General features: G+C 36.9%; 1 protein-coding gene across 4 annotated transcripts in view; it reads left to right on the top strand.

Moving 5' to 3' along the window:
- OLFM1 (olfactomedin 1) overlaps positions 1-19,391 on the top strand; it is a 43,251-nt gene that overhangs the window by 14,449 nt on the left and 9,411 nt on the right. For all 4 annotated transcript variants that reach the window (XM_044661279.1, XM_044661278.1, XM_044661277.1 and 1 more), the window contains 2 exons: positions 1,223-1,442; positions 13,329-13,435. In XM_044661279.1, coding sequence (XP_044517214.1) covers positions 1,223-1,442; positions 13,329-13,435 — 327 coding nt within the window. The remainder of the gene's footprint in view (positions 1-1,222; positions 1,443-13,328; positions 13,436-19,391) is intronic.

The raw sequence follows: 19,391 nt of genomic DNA, 5'->3' as shown, positions 1-19,391 counted from the left end.
CATCCCCTGTATGTTGCTATATTTCTTGGATTCCTTTTTCTTTCTGCAATCCCTGCATGAAGCAAGAAATAACTCTCTAAAATGCTGCATGTTGACTAGATGGAATGAACAGATAATTAAATGATAAACCTGCATAACCAATAAAAATAATATTGGGCCTGATCCTGCTGGGAAACGAGTAGGTTCTTTTTTGGAGGTGAATGAACTTTTTTGAGGTCTCTGGCATGTTATTTATTTAGACTGGAAGCAAGATGGAACTCTATTGACCTGATTGACCAGTGAGAGTTTATGCACCTGCCAAAAGAGAAGAGTACTTTCTTCTTAGGCATAGGATCAGGCTCATTAAATGCATGTGTATTTATAGCAAATATGGCCAGAGAAAAACATCTTCCACTTAGCTGCTGTCTCAGTACATGATTCTTTTTTGCTTTAAACTCTTGGGGCCATAAGGCTATCGTGATGGTGGGTCTTGGGGAAGAGAGATAACTACCACTGTCTTTTTAGCATGCATAAATAGCTTTTAAAAATCTGAGCCTAAATGTTGTGAGGACATTCTAAATAACTGTGACAGCAGGTTGTTTCTGCTAACTCCAGCATTTAAAATGAGAGTTTCTCCTATTATTACCATAAGAATATCTGTTTATTAATGGCTATTGTGTAAGAAAGGCAGGCTAGTGGGCTAGCTCCTCAACAGTATTTCATTTTCTTGCTTACAGGACTAACTTAAAAGAGTTTTTTCAATGCCGCAGTGACTGAAGAAGCAGTTCACTCCCATGTAACCATGAAAGAGAGCCAGAGAGCTTTTTGCACCATGCATTTTATTATTATTTTCAATAATTAGCACCATATCATTAAGGAATCTTGAATCCAACTGAAATCTTCCTTTTGCATGTGACTGTAGATGCATTTCATGAATAGTTTGAACCCTTGTCAATGCATTTTTTTGAAAAAGAAAAAAAAGAACTTTGTGTATGTGATCTAAAGCATGTAACCCTAAGATGTTGCATTTAAAACTGACAATAAAGACCTTTCCCAAATATGTTGGTGTTCTGTAGACTGTTTTAATATGTTCTCTCTAATTCATCATTTGGACCAGAAATGAAAATAAAATAAAATGGGGAATATTCACATTTGCACTCACATAGGGAGAAGCCAGGACAAGTCAGGGTGTTACAAATTTTTGCACGCATCGCACTGAACCAAGCTTATTTTAACCTTGCAGGCAATAAAAACGAAAATGGATGAACTTAGGCCTTTGATACCAGTGTTGGAAGAGTACAAAGCCGATGCCAAATTGGTATTGCAGTTTAAAGAGGAGGTCCAGAATCTGACGTCAGTGCTTAACGAGCTGCAAGAGGAGATTGGCGCCTATGACTACGATGAACTTCAGAGCAGAGTGTCAAATCTTGAAGAAAGGCTCCGTGCATGCATGCAAAAATTAGGTAGGCTCAGAACCCTGTGGTGGGACAGGCTCCCCCTCACCTATGTATAGTGTATTGCATAGATAGAGGTAGTGCTGAAATGGATAGCTCCCTTCTGGCTTTAGCCAAGCCAACCTGAGTTCCTACCATTATGCAAACCACAGTATCTTCCCAAGACCATCTTCCCCAGAGAGTGAAATATGGTAACCACTCATTGACTTTCAGTTTCCAAATATTATGCCAAGCCTAGTGCACAGACATTAGTGCAGTCTCTAGTTAGTTATACATCTTCTAGAAAGAAGAATAAGGGCATAATGCTGCATGTTATTTGAACAGCTTTGTATATAGAAGATGGGCCTATAAGATATAATGTTAACACAAAAGAAGGGAGGTACACCACTTACTGACTCTAGTTTTCCCAATTTGAGAACCAATTTTAGTCATCTTTCTCAAAGAGAATGAATTAATCATCATTTGGTTATGAAGAATAGCAGGGAACATTCAGTTTTATTTTAGGAAAATAGGAAGTTTCTATCTCTTACAGGAGGTGATGGACCATCTAAGAAAATTTAGATGAGGATGACAGAAATATGAAAGAAAAAAAGATCTTTTCTACTACTTCCAAGAAGTCTCCCCAAAATTAGCGGACTGGATTTCATTCTTTATTCTCATTGAACACCCACTTGCATTATTGACTTTCCAGTTGAGTGCTTTAATACCATCTTGGCAAGCTAACTGCTGAAATCACCTTTAAGTAGCACATATAAAATTCCAATGAATTTCTTAGTGAAGTCTTAGTCTTAGTAAAGATTAGATGTGTCCTACTTGTGAACTCATCATGATAAGTTGCTTGTTCATTTTTATTCCCTATATTTTAGGGGTCCCCTTTGAAAGGAAGCTTCCTTTAGGATTTTAATTAGCTTCCTTATCTTTTAATGCAATCAGTTAGCCTATTCCTACTCCAATACACCACTAGTGGCTAAATATACCCAGAGGAAACATTTCATTTTGGAATATTTCTGAACACTTGCACTCAACAATGAAGAAAGTAGAGATGAAGAAAATATTGTCTCATGAGCAGGCACTTGTTTCCATATCCCTTTTATTTACCCATTTTTAAAAGCCCCACATGCTAAAGACAGAAGATACTTTTGATAGAAAAACCACAATATTTCCAGTTCTCTAGTATTGAACAGGCTATAAAATCTGCAGGTTTTTCCTTTAAAATTAATTCTAGTTTTTATAATATACTGATCATCTTATCTTTGAAAAAAATCAATGCATTAATATTATAAAAGAGCTATAACAAATGTCTTTGGCATAGTGAAAAAGAAAGTCCTGGTCTAGAAGTCAGAAGACTTGGATTCTATTGCCAAATTTATTATTAAATAACTGAGTAGCTTTTGGACAAGTGATTCTCTGGACAGTATACTTTCCTCATCAGTAAAACAAAGGGATTAAACTTTCCCCATCAGTAAAACAAAAGTGACCTCAAAGATCAACCTATAGTTCTTATAATTCTGTAGTCATATTTGAAATAAGGAATTCTGGGTCGTACCCAAGGGTATAGTCTTCAGGCTTTCTACTGGAGAAAGAAATTACTACTGTGACTTCATGCCCCTTTGTGGAAACTACTTTATTAACCTCCTTCAAGTTAATCTTCATAAAAATCATCTTTAGGCTTATAGTTCTGTCTCTTTCATAGCCTTTGAGAAATAAGAATTTAGTTTTTTTTCTTTCACAAGTGGTGGTTTTCTACTTTTTGCCATTTTAGCTGTGAAGAAGGCAAATTTGGGGAACATAAACCCCTCAAATGCCCTAGAAACACAATGACCAACGCAAATAGAGAATGACAGAATAAAAGTTGCAGATGGTGAAAATGTAAGGACTTTTCCAACTTGGGAAAATGTCCCTCTCAGGATGATGCATGCCTGTTCCATCTGTGCTGGGACCTATTTTTAGACATTCATGTGAATATATTTTGTGCTTTAAGATCTTGGGACTCCCACGTGCTTAACCATGGATTGCTGAAAGGATTGGTTTAGGGGGAAAAAAGAGAGGATGAACCTATGGTGTTTAACCCTTCAGGCTATAGCAGTATACATAAATATCTACATTTAATAATCCCACAGTGAAATCTCTTAGAACTTCATATGAATTTTAAAATAGTACTTAAAACTACAGATAGTACAAACATGTGACCTATGCTGTTCTGGAAAATCTGATGAAACATACATGAAGCAGTAGAAAGAGCAATACATTTGGAGGATGGGAGCCTAGTTCCAGATCCCAAGTCTGCTACTATGGGCAAATTGCTTGACTTCTCTGGATCTCAATTTACTCATCTTTAAAAGGAATATGTGGAACTAAATGATTTTCGAGGTCCCTTCCAGCTCTAAATATAGGATCCTGACATCCTTTGAATGGCTAAATTGGCATACAGCCTTAAAATGATGGTCTTTGAAGTGATGGAAGAAGGAAGTAAATGTTTTTACTTATCTGATGTTTTGTGATAATATAATAATGATCCCTTGATTCTCAGATGAGAACAGTAGAAAGTCATGTGGATGTTATTACCTCTCTTTGAAAAAGGGGAAACCTGGGGCTAAAAGATACAAAATAATTCATTTAAAGTCACACAGCTAGTCAGATCCAGCAATAGGATCCCAGGCTTCAATGTCATATAACATTTATAAGGGAAATTTGAACAGTGGCACATCCACTGGTCACCCATTTTCTGGGCCTGAGAGAATTTCTCTTGTTTTCTCTTCCCTTTGCATCCCATTTTTATGGTTCACTGGACTCAGAACCCGAATTTCAAGGAAATTCCAAATTAATAATATGGGATACTCATTTTAACTTTGCAAGTAAGTGTGAAACATCTTTCTGGCAAAGATTTCTTACTGTGAAGTGCACCAGGGTGCATGACAAAGGAAATAAGTGTTATAAGTGGCCCAGCATTATAGCTTGTACTTAGTGAATAGGTTATTTGCGAAGCTATTTGCTGCCACCACCTTACCACTCTGGACTCATTCAAGTGCCTCCAGAATTAGCTGAGGTGAAGTCTGACCATAGATTTTTTTAGTCTAGGAGCATTGCTGTTCCCTTCCCTGGTGTAACACAATCAAGACAAAGATTCACTGCAGTGAACCAACTTATTCTTAACTAGGTCTCTTTTGGATTTCTTTTTTTCTTGGACTTCTTTTAAGGTCGATATTGCTGACACTTCTTGACCCTGCTATATACACATATATGAAAAAATCAATAGTAGCTGGCTGAATTTGTTTTTCTGTTTCCATTTTTAAAAATGACCCTCTATCCAGGGATTTTAGGCTTCATCTAATGAGCTGAAGGCAAAGACTCAAATTTGAAATTGTCATTTGCAATAGCATTGGAAACAAGAGGTCAAGATTAATATCTCTTGGATTTATTTTCTGAAAAGAATCCATTTTCTTTTCTTTCTCCTATTATTACTCTAACTTCTTAAGCATGTTGAACAGAAAGGGAAAATATGCTTGCCCAAGGACTCCATACCTCTGAGACTGACAATTTAGCTGCAATATCTCCCCATAGACAGAGTACACTCTCAAAAGCCAAAAAGAGAGGTCACATGTATCAGCAAGTCTTTAATCAATTGGCCAGTGTTTTTTTGTTGTTTTTTTTTGCCAACTGGAAGGTTAAAATCAGAACAGAGGTGATCTCTAAGGTCTTTGAAATGGTGAAAGGTAGATTCCAATAGAAGAAAAAATTCACAATGCAGGAATTGCTAAGTTTCAGGTCTCATTAAATAGATTAGCAAGAGGATCTCTTTATACCAGCAATCAGATGTTTTTACCAACCATTTCAGGTCTAAATTCAGGGAATTTCTTGGTGACAAAATACTTGCTAACTTGGAAGCTGCTTTTAGGCCTTTTGATTAATCAATCTTTCAAGATGATGAAAGTGGCATCTTTTTTCCTAAGCATATAACAGCAGCAAAGTGTACTTTGCCTTAATATAACCTCCAGTATTCACTGCCATGGGGAAGAGGACATCTGAAACTACTTCATTAGGTCTCTAAGTAGGAAGATGAATAAGGATTACAAAAAAACTAGTTTATCATTGGGTATTGAGTTGGGCCTGGGCAAGTAGGTTGTTGGACTTGACATTTCATTTGCAACAAAGGTTTAGATCTGGGAAGGACCTCAAAGAGTATTGAGTTTAGTACATTCATTTCACAACAACATAACAAGACATAATAACATCACAAGAAAACAACCACCATACCAGTAATAATATCTGGACTTATATACCTACTAACTGTGTGACTTTGGGCAAGTCTCTCTGCCTCAGTTTCTTCAACTGTAAAATGAGGATAATAATGGCAACTACATCTCAGGGTTGGTGCTAGGAATAAATGAGATATTTGTAAAGCACTTAGTATGGTGCCTGGCATTCAACTGGTGCTTACTAAATGCTTACTTCCTTCATTTTTCACTTCCTTCCTTCCTAACATTTATAGAGAATTTTAATGCTTGCCAATTGTACATATATTACCTTATTTGACTAAGGTCTAGAGAAGTCTTGCCTCAGATCACCCAGGCAGTAAGTCAAAGAGCTGGAATGCTCCAGAACTTTTAAAAAATACTGCATTGCCCTCCAACTAAACTGGAAGGAGCTTCTATCCTGCAGCTCCATCTGGGCTATTCAATAGCAATAACAATAAAATGTCTCTGAGGAATTCTATTCCAGTTGGTTTTGGTCTGACTGGCCATCCACAAAGGATGAGGAGAAGATCATGATGTAGTCTGGTTTTAGAATCCTAAGTATAGAATATCCCAGTTGACATTATCAGAATCCTAGCAAGTCATATAGTGCTTTCCATTTGTTCCTATTTTGCTATGGTTATTAGTAGTAGTTGTGTATAGTAAGAAGTTAATATCTATTTATAGCCAGAGGACAGGATTTGGAATCAGAATATATAGGTTGGAATCCTAGTCTGCTGCTTACTAATTGTGAGAACTTGAGGAAGTAACTCATCCTCTCTGGATTTCAGTTTTTTCACCTATAAAATGAAAGGAGGGATTTGACTAAATCATCTCTAAGGACTCTTTAGTTCTAAATCCTACGATGATCATCTTAGGTCTTGAACATTCAAAGATTGTAAGATTTGGAACTAGAAGGGAGCTTCAAGATGATTAAGTCTATGAATTTAAAATAACCTCCTCTTTAACTCTCCTATATGCCCATATCCCTCAAACTCAACAGGACAGAAGATGGAATGGAAAGTCCAGATAATTGTTAACTATTCCTGAAGCCCTGGGGTCAAGTAAGATAGTCCTATGTCCTAGGTGGGTTGAACTTATTTACCATCAGACCTCCTTTGGGGAAATGAAGTATATCTCTAGGTCTTTAGGTCTCTGTGTCTAGCCCATTGATTTAGACCACAATCATGTTCTTGCTAGCCTTTTGTATTTAAACAATTCTATTCCATCTTGGATTCCTTTTCAAAAGTACATTGGATTGTGATTTAAAATCAGCTCCCAATGTTCCTTGAGGAACCATTATATGAAGACACTGACTTCAGTGTATTTCTGTTCCTCCTTGATTTGCATTATCCCTATTGTGAACAGCTCTTAAAGTAATTGATTATATAAAAATTATAGTATCTTTGATATTACACTTTATTCTAGAATTTTAGAATCTTAGAAAAGACAAGAGCCTTAAAAGTCATCTAGCTTAGCTTCTCACTTTGTATAAGAATTTTCCCCATAGCACTTCTGACAAAAGGTTATCCAGCCTATGCTCTGTGATAGACAGTTGAATGAAGACACTATTTCTTCTATGCTCAGTGTAGTGGGAGAAAACAAAATATGCTAGGAATAGTTTTAGATTTTGAGTCATGGGGCCTGGATTTGAATCCTGCTTCTATAATTTACTACAAAAGTGACCCTTAGGTAATTCACTTCAACATTTCTGGAGTTTAGCTCCCCTCTGTCTAAAACAAGGAAATTGGATTATACCTCTATGGCCTCTTCCAGCTCTAAATATATTATCTGATAAATGATAACTCAAATCTCTTTTGTCTGAACTAGACAAGACAAAAGAGAAACATTTTCTGAGCCAAATACACCAAGTTTGCCTTTGCTTCTCTGTTGTGGGATTTCTTTTTTAATGCTGATAATTTTAGGAAACTTTGGCTGAAACAGATTGGATAGAAATAATGTGCTTTTTAAAACCCAGCTCAACACTGGAAACCTTATGCCAATAGCCAACAGTGTAGATAGGATGGTGAAACTGAACATGAGAGATTTAGCTTTATTTACTTATGAATCATTGGTTTCCTGGAAAATAAAAGTGGCCCAAGGAAGTGTTCAATATAAAGAATAATGGAGCACAATGATCCCTGGGCAAAATTAGGGAGTGCAGAATTTTTCTTTGAATTTTTCATCCTTTACTTAGTGTCTACCTTCTTCCTCAGCTATCTTCCTTCAGCTACATTCCCCTCTTACAAATGTTTTTCTGCTATCACAATCTCTCTTGAATGAGAGAAAAGCCTTTGACAAACTCGTCTTACATCAACATATTTGTGACTTTGTGTGAACACTCCCAAGAAAAAAAATTTTGAGCTATGAGTTTGGAAGACAACTATGAAGCCCAATGGGTGAAATCTAAAGCCCAATGTGCTTAAAGGGAGAATTTTTTCAAAGTCCCAAAATGATCTCCTCAGTATATATTCAATTCTTCTCTATCTGGGGCCATTCATGCTTGAGTAAAGCCCTTTATAAAGATTCCCAACATCTGGCAGCCAGGATTTTGTTAACTTCACTTCTGTTGGTTTAGGTTACCTCCTCCTCAACTGTTAGAGTAGGCTTGGAATTGGACAGGTAAGGGAAGTAACAAAGGATAAAATGTAATGATTATTAGAAGTACCCTTTCAGCTGACACTGGACCTTTCAAAATATCTGAGATTAGAGTCTTATCTCTTCCTTTCTCAGATTGTCTCTGTCTCTTCCTCCATATTCCTTTCTACTGATGCATTGCTATGGTGTTAGTGCTCACACACATATACACATACTCACCCACACACAATCATACACACACACTTTGACATAGTACCTGGAACATAAAAGGAGGAAAAAGAATTGTGAAAACATTGAAATTCTATATTGCTAATATGCTGACTTTCGTTTAAACTATAATAACCATTTCCTTTATAGTGGAAGATATTTCCATTACTCAGCAAATATTTATTGAGCAGCCATTATGTTCAATTCCTTATGCTAGGTGAGGTAGAAAAATATGAAGATAAATGTAAAATATAGTCGTGCCCTCAAGGATCTTAACATTTTTATTATATGACAACTCGAAAAACATGCATTTGATATCCACATATCTGATGTGATTACTGCCATAAGTCCTAATGCTATAAGAATGTAATTGAAGAGATGACTTCTGGCTAAAAGGACCAACAAGACATTGTTTAAGAAGTCTTATTTGAGCAACATCTAAAGAATAGGTAGGTTTTCAATTGACAGAGGAAAAGTAAGAAGGCATTTTAGGTAGATAAAATAGCATGAATAAAAGTATGGAGATAGGAAAATGGTTATTCTGGAGGTCATTTGACTAATCTCCATTTTTTTTTTCTTTTCACTGTGGGGAAGGGTGGAAAAGAGAAACAACAGCAGTGATCTGACCACTCAGCATGCAGTCAAGTGACCATACACCAAGGACAGTTTCCCAAACAGAATTGGGGTGCATATCTCTGAATGTTTCTCACTAATTGTAGATGGTGTGTGTGTGTGAGAGAGAGAGAGAGAGACAGACAGACAGACAGACAGTCAGACACAGACAGACAGACAGAGAGAAAGAGAAAAAGAGAGACAGAGACAGAGAGACAGAAACAGACAGAAAGATAAGAGGGAGAAAAAGAGAGGCAGAGAGACAGAAAGAAACAGGGAGATTTTTCACTGATCAGCTCTTTACTCTAGGGATTAAGAAAATTGAGATGGCGGGAAGTTCAAGCAGTTGTGTTTAATGGGAAAAAGTATTATCCTCAGAGTGAGAATGTAGTAAAGAAGTAAATTTTTTTCTAAGGATATCAAATCAGTGAGTCCTTTTGGGGTTCATGATTAGATTTATTTTCTGGCAACACATAGGGAGAACATATATCTAGCCAATAAAGGAAAGTTTCTTTGAAAGAGAAATAAGAGTTTAAGTATTTTTAGGTTGATGCTGACTTCTCCCTGAGCAGCCCATCCTCAGGCAAAGTTTATATCATTTGATTCTGTGAGTGAAATTAAATCCATTTATAAGAAGAATTTGGGTCCCCATATTCTTACAGTTGCCACGAATTCCCTTTTTCTGTTTGTTTTCACTCAGCAGATGCTGGCTTGCCCATGTGGCCTTGGGATCTTCCCAAGGTTAATAGGAATGAGAGGAAATGACTCACATAAACAGAATGTAATGTTTGACTCCTGTGATTTCTAAAATATCTGTCCTCCTTCTCTCTTAAAATATCCAGTATAGCTCTGTCATCCTAAAAGGCTCATTGGAGAAAGAACTTATCTGAGTTGATCCTGAAATCAAATCTTTTCCTGAGGTTTCCAGTCCATTATTAGTTATACCCCCAATTCGAAGTATCATTGTATTTATTTAGATAATCTTTCCTTATTCATCTCTCTACTTATACTTGCCTCCTTTTACAGATAGTTTGTGCTGAAAATGTGGAAGAAATTATAAATTGGTGTCATTTATTGTAATGGACAGACATGAGCCTTAGAACTAAATGAGATCATAATTTCCTTCCTCAGCTGGGTCTCTCACATCTTGTCTAGAGCTATTGAAGAGATCAACGACTGAACATCCAACTTGGGTTAAACAGATTTTCATAACTGTTCTTAACAATCCTTAAGCAGTGATTCCTGTTGCTGATAAAAGCCACACTGGAGTAATTGGGAAGATCAGTTTTTTAAAGGATATATTTATTTTACAAAATGAAAATTGGGCATGAATAGAAATATGTGACTGAATCAGACATCATAGAATTTCTAGCTGGAAGGGGAAAATATGTGTGCATACATACACACACGTATACACACACACACACACACACACACACACACACATATATATATGTATATATATATATAATATATCATATGTATATTGCTGAACAGTCAGTAAATCAGGTACCAAGGACAGTTCCCAACATAGCATTAGGAAGTATATCTCTGAACACTTCTTAACAGCTGTAGTGTTTGTGTGTGTGTGTGTGTGTGTGTGTGTGTGTGTGTGTGTGTGTGTGTCAGAGACAGANTGTGTGTGTGTGTGTGTGTGTGTGTGTGTGTGTGTGTGTGTGTGTGTGTGACAGAGACAGAAACAGAGAGACAGAGACAGAGAGAAGAAGAGAGGCAAAGAGACAGAGACAGAGAGAAGCAGAGAGACAGAGACAGAGAGACAGAAAGACAAATGGAGATGGAGGTTTGAGGCTATTTTACAAATGAAGAAGCTCAAGTCCAGGGAGACTGAGTACCTTATCTCAGATCACCCAGAGAGTAAGCAGTGCTAGCATTTGAAGCCAGGTCTTCTGAGACCAATATAGTATTCTTTCTACTACACCAAATCATATGGTAATTATATTTATTTCTTGACTTTGTAACCATAAGACAACAGCTTAGAGAGATGACATTTTTCTTACTTGAAAAAATAAAGATAATTTGATATACATTTGGGTTAAAAGGTTGGCTCTGATTGTGCTCTGATTTCACTTCTTTCTAGATGCCCCTTATGTTGGACAACTCTGTTAACTTGAAATGCAGAAGTAGTTGTAGCCAGTCTTAGTTTATCAAGCCCTTGTCAGGTTTCATAAGAGGTTATTTAACAGAGACTTTCCCTTCTCTTTCTAATGGGGGTGGAAGGTAAAACTATAGCAGAAATCTGGTTCTGAGCAATGTGAGAAATGGAGAATTTTTTGCCCTTCTCATTTGTTATTGGATGGAACTTGGCAGGTGGGAGGGGCCTTAAAGGGATTCTACAGACTGAAAGGCAGGAAGGTGAGGTGTAATATGCAATTCTCCTACAGAATCTTGATCTTTTATGAACTTTACACACTATTATGAACACACACTAATGAGAGCTCTTGGTAAAGATACAATACTGACTTCGACTGTTTGTAATTCAGATTTAGATGTAAGGCTAATGATAGAAAAATAGCCTGATTAAAAACAAAACAAAATGAAAAAAGCAAGGATGGGTTTCCTCCAGGTGAATACTATAGCAAGTTTTTGGTTTTTCATATGGTTTCCAGTCTCCTCTGATTCAGTGAGAAGAAGAGTCCAGCCTTTAGAAATAGAGGGGTTGGGTTCAAATGCTTCTATGTGATTTACCCATATGACCTTTGGCTAACTGTTTAATCTCTCTAGTTTTCAGAGTTTTAAATACATAGAGGCTTTGACCTCCATGGTCAAGATCCTAACTACTAGCCTTAGTTTGCAACTAATCTGCTGTGTGATCTCAGGAAAATCATTTCCCTCCTCTGAGTCTTCAATTCGCTATCTTTAAAATTATGGATCAGACAAAGGAGTCTCTAAGTGGTCTCTTTCCAATTCTAAACTCAATATCCTGACATTTATACATTTTAACATTCTATGTTCTAATGAACATTTTTGGCTCCATAAATTAAGAGGAGTTATTATTATTGTTGTTACTGTTGGTTAGTTTTTACAAATGTGGAACTGAATTAATGGCTGGTTTTTAATCTATGCTGGCAGCCCCAGCTGCCTTTGTCCATGGTGCCATGGACAAGGTAAGTTTATTCTTTTTCTCCACCTCACTTCCTCATCCTATCTTGGGATTATGAAAGCAGAGCTGGCTAAGGATTGTAGGTATAATATTGTACAAATTATGGTCTTTGAAACTGAAGAAATTTTCCCCTTCCAATTTCCATATTCTCGTCATTTGGGTTTAATTATTGTGTCTGATTTGAGAGCAAATTTAATTTAATGAGAATCCAGTAAATAGTTCCATGGACACTTTTGGACACCAATGGCACATTTTTCCCATTTCATCCCTAGTAGTTGGGTTTCATGATCCCAGGAAGGTTATCTCACCCTCCCTGTTGGAGGTTAAGTGGGGCAAAGAAGAGTTTGAATGAGCACTCTGAGGTCCCACAGCACCGCCTGGAATAGACACAGCAGGTCTCCAGACTCTGGTCTTATGTTCCAGACAGTACTTTTTTCCCCTCCCCACCCCCACTCAGTGCCAGGAATAGCATTGCAGGCATGTGCATGCATCCACAGCCTCTTCTCACTAGGTGATTTTAATCAATAAGGATATTTAAAGAGTAATATGCCCTAATTTAGTGAAACAGCTAGTCCATTGTGTGTGTGTGTGTGTGTGTGTGTGTGTGTGTGTCATTGTTCTTTGGTGAGGAAAATTTACTTATTTATCTATAGTTTAAAGGCTGAATGGTATTGAAATGGGCATCTCAACCTTCTCACTTCTGTGTAAAGCAGTTTGGCATGGATGCAATAGGGTTCCAGAAGCTTGATATGCAGCTATCTCTTTTCTGAACAAACTGACTGCCTCAAAACAGCATCTGGTTTAATTTCTATTCTGCTGGTAATATAGCACTTCTGGTTTGGGTAGGGTATGGTTTCTCTGGACCACTATGATAAGGGACATTGCGCTAAAAAAAAAAAAGGGCTCAAACAAATGTTCAGCAGCCATTCACAAACAAATGGCCGGGAATGAAAGCAGAGCTTCCCTCTCTTGCTTCTGAAAGAAATGTTCTGTTTACCTCCTCTCACCCTTGACAGTGCATGCCTTTATGGGAACATCCCAATTTTTAAATTGATTCTGAGGAAAGCCATTTACTCCTAGTAGCTACTTCACCTTGTTGTTCCTCTGCATTATACTATTTTGCAGCTTGTGGCAAATTAACAGGAATCAGTGACCCAGTGACCATAAAAACCTCTGGATCAAGGTTTGGATCCTGGATGACAGACCCACTTGCACCAGAAGGTGATAACAGGGTAAGTTTATTCTCTCTCCCCCCTCAGTTCATTATCCCATCTTGGAGCTATGAAAAACAGAGCTGACTAAAGTTTATAGGCATGGCCTTATACAATTTGTCATCTTTGAAATTGATGAAACTACCCCAAACTTCAAATACCTAGCTTTTGAGTCTAGTTTTTCTGTCCACTTTGAAAGTAAACTCAATTTCATGAGAATTCATTAAATAGCTACATGTGGCCTCTGAAAGGAGTAGTCCTGTGTGGTCATGGAGGGGACATTCATTATTAACAAAAATGTTGTTTTGGTTCACTTTAATGGAAGTCTTTCCTCCTAGAGTGAGTCTCAAATGGTTAGCCAGTGAAAGCTATTGCCAAGGTGGTTTGGGTAGGAATCAACTAAAGAGGACTGATATTTTTAACAATTTATTAGCTAAGAAAGGAGAACCAAGGCCAAGGGACCTAATAGAATTTGTAATTTTCTTATCTCAGACCACTTTTAAGCGAAAGGTAGACAACTGTAATAGTTTAAGCTATGTATAGCCTAAAGGTCGAAGAAGAACCAGATTTAGCATTGCTGGAGCCACATGTTAGTACGAAAATGTCAGTACAATTGTAAAGATGGAAATTGTCTAGCTGGGTATGATTCCATAAGCGAACTAACAATATGGCCCTTCCTTTCTTCCTAGACACTTTTAGCTCCCTATAAACACCTTGTCCTCCCCCTCATCATTTTCTTTCCCTCTATCCAACTGTCCCGGTTTTAGATTTATGGATAGAATAGAACATTCATGTTCATTTTTAAGGTGAAAGAAACAGGCATATGTTACTGTTACTCTTTTAGAAAGAAATAAATTTACCCAAACTTGAAGGTTTTGTTATGGTGGGTGTGGGGAGAGGGAGTGAAAAGGTTATGAGGGAATATGAAGAGTTAATGGGGGGTTCATAAGAAGGAAGTTGTTTGGCGAATTTGAAGAGTATTGAGTTAAGCGGTCTCTCAAAGTTTCGTCCATTCTAAACATTCTAAATATAATTGGCTTGTTTGAGATTAAAACGAGGAGACTAAAAAATATCTTTTAGGTTGCTTCCAATACCTCCTCAGAGACAGTAGTTAGTTTTGGACTCCTGGAGAGAGGGAAGAAACCTGGATCCTATTTAGCAAAGAGGTGATATTGCCACAAATGAAAGAAGACATTCTACAAAATCAATCTGGACTGAACTTATCTTTCTGTAGCTTCCTTCTCCTGGCATGGCTCTACCTTAGTGAGCCTACCTTTAGACCACTTCTATTCTAGGTCAAAATCTACCTCCTGCTAAGACCTTTTCATTCCCTTTTTAACTTTAGAGGGAGAAAGATCCATTAGACTTTTCTGTTTTAATGACATCTCATTTGTCTTTCATTTGCTATTCCTCTCATGGTTAGATGAAAACTCATGTTCCTTTTTTATTTAGAAAAGTGATATTACTCTTTTCCATATAGCTCTTCCCCCTAGAGAAAAACTCAGAAAAAGGAGAAGAAACAAATGCCATGTTTGTTTTGATTGGCTGGCCCCTTGCTTATTTGTTTGGGACTCCTTTGGGAATTGATGAGATGAAGAGTTGTTGACTAAGAGTAGATGAAGAATAGTATATTTCACCAACTAGCCCACATAATAGCAATGGTAAACGTTTCGCTGACATCTTTTTACAGGCTTTCTTTTGGCCATTTCTCCCTCTGCTTTTTACCTATCTATAGTTGCTCCTTTTATGATCTTTTAAAGTGCCACTTGTCTGCTATCACCCTCTGGAATTCATGCACAGTCATTATCATTTAAAACAAAAACTTCTTAGAGAACAAGTTTAATGCCTACAGCTCTCTGTGGGTTTCATAAACTATTTGGGTTATAAAACATGGTCTTATCTCTAACCACTCTGTCTTATGTGTTAATCCAATGATCATAAAGAAATTACCAGGCTGGTGAAATTCCTTAACTAGCCTATCTTTTCCCTGGGAGACTCATGAAGAAATTGAGGAAATGGAAAAAATCACACCATTACTCTTAAGTGAGTAGACATGATGCTGTTTACATTTCTGAGTGGACAAGACCTTCTCTAAAAGATCTCTTAATGGATATGAATGAATCCTAGCACCCCATCTTGCCATGCCATTGACATGCTATTTCTCTGTCATATTCATGTCTATTTATCTATCATTCATAGTTTTCCTTGTTTAAAGTTGGTGATATAAAGAATGATGTGACAACATTCTGGCAGTTTCTCCATTATGGAGGAGAATGAATGAGGGAGCAATAGCTAACATGTTTCCTGAAAATTTGTTGTATTTCATAACTTCCATGAAATAGAATAGCTTCAGTGATATTAACTGTACACAAAAAGGGTAACTATCACATATATGTGAATAAGTGATATTCTTAAATGCTCACCACACTGTCGTGAAAATTCAGTTTAAACATTTTTAAATCTCCTACTGTGATCAATAAATCAATCAGTCTCCTACTGTGTGCCAGGCTTAAGCTAGATGCTGGAGTACAGAGGCAAAAATGAAACAGTTCCTGCCTTTCTGGAGTGTACATCTTTCATGGAAAACCATGACATTTTTTCTTTATATAAAAAAATTGCTTTGAGGCCATGGTTAAATTGTGTCCCTCATTCTGTAGCCTTTTTGTTCTGATTTATTTCATCCAAAACATTCTCATATTGTAAGTTATTCCTAATAGATTGGGACTCTTGAATGGTACAGTGGAAAAAGTAATAAATTTGGAGTCTGAGGACTAAAGTTCAAATTCCAGTTCTGCTACTTACTATCTATGTGACCTTGGGGAGGTGATTTAATCTCTTCAGGCCCCAGTTTCTTCATCTTTAAAATAATGTTTTAAATCTCTCAGGTTTCTTTTAGGTCTAAATCTATGATTCTATTCTCTTTGGACAGCTTTTAGACTCAACCAGTGTCTAAGTTATTAGTCATGTGGAGGTGTATGATGTTTAATGGTTTGAATGAACAGATATCTAGAATAATGGCATCTCTCATGGGGGCTCAAATCCTCAGAAATGGAATGAAAAATGATCAAGTGAGGAGATTTATTCACTGATGAATGGAAATCAATTTAGCAATAGAAAAGATGAGCTGATGTCTGGAATTATGTGTGGGTTGACTGATCACAGCTTTTATTGAAAATATGCTTCAGGTTTTTGGCTGATAACCCATTTCAAATTTTCTGTATATTTTTTGAACTCTTAGCAGTGCTGGAGCATTGGTCATATTATCTTAGTTCTTGATACCACATATGATGAAGTTACTAAAAGTCACAGACCTTTACTTAGAGACAATCGCATAAAGTCTCACAAAAGAAAACTGTCAAGTTGATGGATCCATTTGAGAATGAAATATAGAACATCAAGCAATGACTTGATAGCCTTCCCAAAGAGAAGTTATTGGATTAAAATATCTCTTATAAAAGTAGAGGTAGTTAACTGAATGCCTTTGTTTAGTCGTTTTAATCATATCTGACTCTTTGCGACTCCATTTAGGGTTTTCTTGGCAAAGATACCAGAGTGGTTTGCCATTTCTTTCTCCAGCCCATTTTTACAGATGAGAAAAATGAAGCAAACAGGATGAAGTGACTTGATAATGCCACATAGCTAGTAAGGGTCTGAGGCTAGACTTGAATTCAGAAAGATGAGTCTTCCTGCTCTACAGGACTGGAACACTATCTACTGCATCACCTACCTGTCTAATTCTTGGCACCAACTAAAAACCATGCATGATCATTTAATATTTGGTTAAAGGTATTAGTGAACTAACCAACCCCTACTGCATTACTTTTCATTAAATAAAAGATAGTACTGGGTGTGGAGCAATTATTCTTGATTTGCCCAGCAATCACATGGATATCTCATTTTGTCATTTGACAAAATCAACAGGTCCCTTATATCGATCTGGAACAATTACCTACTGCCTAGAGAGACATGTTTGTTCCCATTCTGTTTTGCTTTAATCTTTTCATTCTTCCCCATCCAATTTTGATCATGAAGATGCAGGAGGCCAATAACTAGCTGAAAATCAATCTAGGTTCTCGGGTGTGATGGAATGGAACACAACTTTAGGCGTCTGCTGAGACATTGTCAGAAACAAACAGATGAAAGGAGGTGGGGAGCTAAGTGGGAACCAGCTGATGATTTACTAAGGCTTTGGTCCTAGGGGGAAGGGGAGTGTTGAGCAAAATGGTTTACATGCAGAGATTGAAAAGGCCTAACCCCAAGAGAAACTTGTCCATTTCTTACCTTTCATTTGGCCTTATGGCAGTAAAACTTTGAGTCTAGAAATGTTTGAACCCTAAAAGCATCTCTAAGTTCAGCCAGCTTCTAAGCCTTCAAAATGCTGCTTTTTATTCCTTAGCCATTAAAACAAGTTGTTTTTACACTAGAGTCCTTTAGAGACTGGATCATAGAATCTCATAGTGGGAAATGACCTTAGAGGTTATCCAGTCCAACTTCCCAGCTTAGAATTTGGATCTCCACCAACTGGAATCTCTTTGATAGGTGTTTATTTTGCTTCTTCTTGAATATTTCCTGTAATGGAGGGTTCCTGATTAAGGCAAAGTTCCTTTGCAGAGCAGAAGCTCCAATTTTTTGGAAATTCTTCCCCCTTTTGAGACTAAATTTGCCTCCCTGCTATTTCTACCCATTTCCCCAGTTCCTTTCCATAAATTGTCTTTTTTTTCTGTTTTCTGATTTGACCCTAAAAGTACTCTTAGCACTGCTACTGAGTATAGGAATCATGGATCCCTGTAGATTTGTTTCAGTCTTTCCTCCACTAGATTCTATAGAGTCCAGAACTCTTATAGCCTGTAGGAAGTGTGGAAACCAGGATATTTATTTTTGAAGAGTGGGGCAAGTTTACTAGAAGAGGCATAACATCTTACTGTAAAGGACAAAATTTACCATTAATTTTTTTAATGTTCCCAAGGTTTATTTGAATCATCTGAACTTTTATAGTAATGACCACATCTTTCTCTAATAGACTATTTCCTTGCAATCTCGATCTGTGATTCTTGTTCCATATTTTAATTTCCTTCCTTTAATAAGAAATCTGATATTATTAGTACTATTCCCAAACTAACCTGTCGAGAATATGGCAAGAATTTTGCTTTCTCTCTCAGTCCATTCAATTGAAGTCTCTGTACATAGTGCCATGGAAGAAACCCTGAACTTGGAACCTCAAGAGCTAGGTTAAAATTTCAGCTCTGCCACTTATGACTTGTATGATCTTAGGTAAATAACTTGAACTCTCCACACTTCACTTTCCTTACTTGCAAAATGAGTGATCGAGTGGGATCAAGTGACCTTTTTAAGATTATTTCTAGCTCTAGATCTATGATTTTGTTATCAAGACATACTTTCCAACCAGCAGAGCTTCCTTGATGTTAAATACTTAGCTGTGAGGATGACATATGACAAGAGTTTGCTTAAACAAAAATGAGATCAAACCCTCTTCACCAGTTACTTAGCAAAATCCCTTTAAATAGCATCATTCTCTGCATCTCATGTGGACTTCATCAAATGAAGTTTTATCTGGTGGTGCCAGAATCAAATAGCACCAGATGTCTATATCTCTTTTTTCTGACCTTAGCTTTAAGATATTCCTTTCTAACTGAAAAGGAGATGAAGATAATGGTGAGAATTAGAAGAGGAAAAAATATTCTTAGCTAGTCAGATCATATGGAACTTTAGTATAATTTCAGATATATAAAGACTAGTTCCCTATATGGAGAGAAGGTGGCTTTTGATTTTAATAGAGACTTTATTGAGTCTTCATTCAAAATAATGAAATAATAAAAGGAAATTTTTATTTGAATGGAGAGGGTGGGAATATGGATTTCCTTCTCTTTTGGCTTACTCTTTCAACCCAATAGAATTGACAAATCAAAAGAAAACAATGTGGTGTGAAGGAATGAGTAAATGAAAGGCATTTATTAAG

The sequence above is a fragment of the Gracilinanus agilis genome, chromosome 2, assembly GCF_016433145.1.
Source record: "Gracilinanus agilis isolate LMUSP501 chromosome 2, AgileGrace, whole genome shotgun sequence".
In the NCBI taxonomy this organism is placed as follows: Eukaryota; Metazoa; Chordata; class Mammalia; order Didelphimorphia; family Didelphidae; genus Gracilinanus; species Gracilinanus agilis.
Note: the sequence above shows the minus strand (reverse complement) of the source record. Positions and strands in the feature narration are given on the sequence as shown.